The sequence below is a fragment of the Vigna radiata genome, chromosome 8 (genome assembly GCF_000741045.1).
Source record: "Vigna radiata var. radiata cultivar VC1973A chromosome 8, Vradiata_ver6, whole genome shotgun sequence".
NCBI lineage: Eukaryota > Viridiplantae > Streptophyta > Magnoliopsida > Fabales > Fabaceae > Vigna > Vigna radiata.
Window position 1 is genome coordinate 26,216,421 of NC_028358.1, and position 4,808 is coordinate 26,221,228.

At 37.3% G+C, this 4,808-nt stretch overlaps 1 protein-coding gene across 2 annotated transcripts; it reads left to right on the plus strand.

Moving 5' to 3' along the window:
* Window positions 1-2,414: 2,414 nt before the first annotated feature.
* LOC106771357 (probable inactive patatin-like protein 9) lies at window positions 2,415-4,409 on the plus strand. 2 transcript variants are annotated; one of them, XM_014657326.2, is made up of 2 exons: window positions 2,415-3,957; window positions 4,090-4,409. In XM_014657326.2, exons 1-2 carry the CDS (start codon window positions 3,025-3,027, stop codon window positions 4,303-4,305), a joined length of 1,149 nt encoding a protein of 382 aa, XP_014512812.1. In that variant the 5' UTR covers window positions 2,415-3,024; the 3' UTR covers window positions 4,306-4,409. The 2 variants fall into 2 exon arrangements, with proteins under 2 accessions (XP_014512812.1, XP_014512813.1); XM_014657327.2 differs by having other exon boundaries at window positions 2,418-3,948.
* The last annotated feature ends 399 nt before the right edge of the window (window positions 4,410-4,808 follow it).

Sequence of the window (4,808 nt, forward strand, 5' to 3'; positions counted from 1 at the left end):
CAATTAGACGATGTATTAGGTTGATACTAAGAGCGTCTAGGGATACCAAGAGTGGTAAGAATACTCTGTTGTAATCTTGTTGAAGATTATAGTGAAACCCTCTAAGGTTAAAGGAGATTAGAGGTAACTGAATTGGAATGAACTAGTATAAAATTATTTATGCACTTACTGTTCTATCTTCTCTCAACGTTTCTCTTATAAAACTTACAGTTGCAATTTCATTTCTAACATAAGAGCTTTCTATATTAAACAATATTTCATTAAAGTGAAATCTTTATTAAAACCCTACAACAAGTATTTCAAAGAGCACTTGAAAAGAACTTATTGTTTAAACATATTTCAAGGTCTAACGTTTAATAACTCATGTAAAATCTTTATTCTCGATGAAAGTGCTAAACTAAATCGGTTGCAAAACTTTTTTCAATAACATTATTCAACCCCACCCCTTCTAGTGTATTCAGGTACTTCATATACCCTAGCCGCATAAGTACATGCTTCATTATTTGAAAGAATCAAAGCCTATACTCATGTAATGAAGTATAGGCTTTAGTGAACCCTATAACCAAAACCTATAACCATCTATATAGGATAAATTTTTGGAAGGTTGTTGTTATAACGTCATTGCATTCTTCTTCTTTGTCCTTTCAATTTTGCATTTTCCTCCCTTATAGCCTTTGTTGAGGTTTGTTTTTCTCTTCATTATTTTTTATCTTCCTTCTTGTTCGTTTATCTCTTCCGTTTGTTCTTGTTTTTCTCTTCTTTCTCCTAACATTGTTTTTCTTCTTGTTTTGTTGTCATCGTTGCATTTTGGTGGTCATTGTCTTCTTTTTACGTTGGGGCGTCGTAGCGTTACAAGTTCATGTTGGAAGTTAGGATGCCATAATATTGTTGTTGTCTTAGTTGTTGGTTTGCATTTAAGTTGTCAGGTAAAAAGACTGTTTTGCAGAAAAAGTAGGTGAATTTGTAGGGTTTTAGACCTTGATTATTCATGACAATATTTGCTTTAAGATTCGATTCTCTCTTAAGTGAGATGTATAAGTTCATTGAAAGTAAAAAAAATAATACCATGTATGTTTAGATTATGGTTTTTTCAAACCGCATGTTAAAAAATTATTTATGTACTAGTGTATATATATTATTGTCTGTAACAAATTTATACGTATATTTATAGTGATTAAAGTTTATCAAATATTTGATTTTATGTTAGGAAACTATTTATTTTTTGCAATCTACAAAATCCGTATTTATTATTTATTTGAAATAACTTATTAATTAGAAACATTCTATGGCTGCCCATGTCATTAAAAGAAAAAAAAAAGTTTGAAAATCCTTTTCTTTCATTAAAGATTAAAGATAACCATTGTAAAAAGTAAATATGGAAAAGTGTAATTACAATCTTTTAAGATCATAGATCTATCCTTATCCTTCTTTCATTTATTTGTTTTCTTCACCTTTTTTATGAGCTTTTAATTTTCGTTAGTTTGGGTTATCAATCCTCGATCTGTCCCTTTCGTAATTCTTTTTCTTTTATCCTAAATATTGTTTCTCTTATAATTTAACATCTTTTTCTTATGTTTTAAAATTATTTTTCACATTTAGAGTATTTAAATTTATTATAACAGGACGGAAATAATTTGTAGGTGGCCCTGAAGAATTGATGAAAAAAAGTTATAAGAATTTTTTAGTTTATAAAGGATCAACCTAAAGTACCTCGTAAAATGAATCCAGTAATAAAAGAATATATGGACCCAACACAAAAATACTAATAAAAACAAGAATTAATGTTTGTGTGCATAAAACGGAGAAAAGTCCCCACAGAGATAAATGTATGGAAGAGAAGAAGGACGTTATATATTCTGATTAAGTAATCTCACTAATACAATTAAATGTAAACCCATTTCTGATTTGGCTCTAATCCCGTAAATTAAAGATTCAGAAATTTTATTTTAATTATATTCTTATTTGAAATATATTTTCTTGTCAACAAATAAATAAAAATTTATTCAAACACAGATTTCATAAGATTTTTGTATTGATCAAGAAAAATGGCAACAAAGTTTTAAAAATAACGTGGTCGAATGAAAATCCAAAAACAAATCAAGACTATATATATCATTTCCATTGAAAAGGTAACTGAGAATATAATTTACATTGGTTTCTTTAGATTTCAGAATGTCATATAATTTTTAAATTTTCATTTTAAAACTATAGTGTAATAAATTTTTCTTTTAAATGTAAGAGAAAAATCATTTTGAAAAAGAATATATTCTTATAAATTAAAATCTTATACAAGATAACTCTTGAATTTATTATGATTTAATTAGATGAACATGTTACTGGAGTCCCAAATATGAGTGAAGAGATTTCCAGCTATCTTCCTCTCCAGTTAAACATGGAAGCACAGATGCAGATGAAAGCAAGAAAATAAAAAATTAAAAAAAATGAAGATGAACAGTGAAATAAACGAGGGAAAATATGAGAGCGGCTGCTGGAGATGCTGCTACTGCGCTGACTTCCAGAGGAAGCGCAAGCCGAGCCGAGGTTCGCGGTTTCCGCAACCCGATAAGAGCACGCGCGGCCGCACGTGCATACATACACAATCTTACCACGTAAGAGTCTCACGGGAGGAAAGAAAGAAAAAGAAAAAACAAATGAGAGAGGTTGTAGAATAATAGGAAAAGAAATAAATAATAGAGAAAAGTAAGAAACAGTAATAAAAAAAAAAAAGGGTCGCGTATATAACTACCCCCATTCCCAAACGCACCTTTCAGTCCTATTCTTTTAACTCTCACCAACTCTACTCAGAGCATAGAATCAGATAGAGAGAGAAAGAGAAGAGAAGAGAAGGCGCAACCTTCAGTTAATTAAGCAATTTATTCCTCTCACCACCAAAGCGTGATACACTCTTTGCTTTCTTACCTTCCATTCTTTTATTCTCTCTCTTGAATTACACACACTATCAGAATCGCTTTCTTTCTCAGAATTAAAGCCAGAAACTAGCCACATTGCAGACAACAAGGGAGAATGGAGCTCAGTAAACTCACCCTAGAGATCTTCTCCAAACTCGAACACAAATGGCTCTCACATTGTAAACCCAACAACAAAACCCGCATTCTCAGCATTGACGGCGGAGGGACCACCGCCATTGTCGCCGGCCAAGCTCTCATCCACCTCGAGGATCAGATCCGTCTCCGCACCTCCGATCCCCAAGCTCAGCTCGCCGATTTCTTTGACATCGTCGCCGGCACTGGCATTGGCGCTATCCTCGCCGCCATGATCACCTCCGGCGACGCCTTCGGCAGGCCGATGTATACCGCCAGAGAAGCCGTCCGTCTAGTCTCCGAGAGGAACTCCGAACTCTACAAGTTCAAATCCGGAGGCGTGTTCCGCCGGCGCCGGAAATTCTCCTCCAGTAGCATGGACAACGTATTGAAGCAAGTGTTCCAGAGGAAGGAGGACGGACGGTTGTTGACCTTGAAGGACACGTGTAAACCGCTTCTTATCCCTTGCTTCGACCTCAAGAGTTCCGCGCCCTTCGTCTTTTCGCGCGCCGACGCGTCCGAGTCTCCGAGCTTCGACTTCGAGCTCTGGAAGGTGTGTCGCGCCACGTCAGCGACGCCGAGCCATTTCAAGCCGTTCGACTTGGCTTCCGTCGACGGCAAGACCTTGTGCTCCGCCGTGGACGGCGGCCTGGTGATGAACAACCCTACGGCGGCTGCCGTCACGCACGTTCTCCACAACAAGCACGATTTCCCGTCGGTGAACGGCGTGGAGGATCTCCTGGTCCTTTCCTTGGGAAACGGATCGTCCAACACCAAAGCGTGCGAGAACAGCACGTGCTCCACACCATCGGTGGTTGACATTGTGCTCGACGGCGTTTCCGAGACCATTGACCAGATGTTGGGTAACGCCTTCTGTTGGAACCGTACGGACTATGTCAGAATCCAGGTCCATGAAGTGAATGCTTCTGCTTTTACTCTTTTTTCTTCTTTGTAGTCTCGGATCTCTGCGTTCTTTTCAGAATTCCGATTCATTCCAGAGAGTGTTTGGTTTGGTTTTATGAAATTGATGACGAATGTTATGTGACAGGCCTTCGGTTTGGGAAGCAAAGCAATGAGGAAGGAGGAGGTGCTCAAAGAGAAAGGACTGGAGTCGCTACCGTTTGGCGGGAAGCGCTTACTGACGGAGACTAACGGAAACAGAATAGATAGCTTCGTGCAACGTCTTGTTGCAACCGCAAAACCAAGCCCGCCGTCTAGTCCGTGCAAGGATTCCGCCGTTAACTCTCTCGCTAACGGCCGCTAGAAAATTTTTAGCTTTTTTTTAGATTTTAACGCCATAGAGTGTAACTAGTGTTTTTACCTAGTTATTGTTCTGCGTAGTTAATACTAGCATTTAATATTTTACTACTACCACCTGGTATATTTACTCATTACCTTTTCTAACTTTTGTCGCTTCAACTTTATCATTATTTCTTCGAGCGGAGGTTCATGTGGCGTAAACCAACGGCGTCGTTTTACCCGATACAGACACAATGTTTACCGTTTTGTTCTTATTGGTCACGAGGTTTTGCTCTGAAAATATCTATTTTTTCATGCTTAAAAATACGCGAGACTGAAGTGTTTGTTGGGTCATGTGTTCCAGAGCCTTTTCTTTTCCAGATTGAATATATGGTACACTCAGCATTTATATGACTCTTCCATGTAAAAATTTAGCAGAAGTGAAGATCCTTGATCCATATTGTGAAAATGTATTGCTTGTGTTGTCGTTTCTTTCTCTCGAGCCGAGTGCCATCATTTTATGCCTCA

Excerpts from the sequence above, each read along its gene's own strand:
- LOC106771357 (XM_014657326.2), top strand. The coding sequence starts at position 3,025 with ATGGAGCTCAGTAAACTCACCCTAGAGATCTTCTCCAAACTCGAACAC. Across the intron at positions 3,958-4,089 it reads TCAGAATCCAGGTCCATGAA|GCCTTCGGTTTGGGAAGCAA; the intron begins GTGAATGCTTCT and ends GTTATGTGACAG.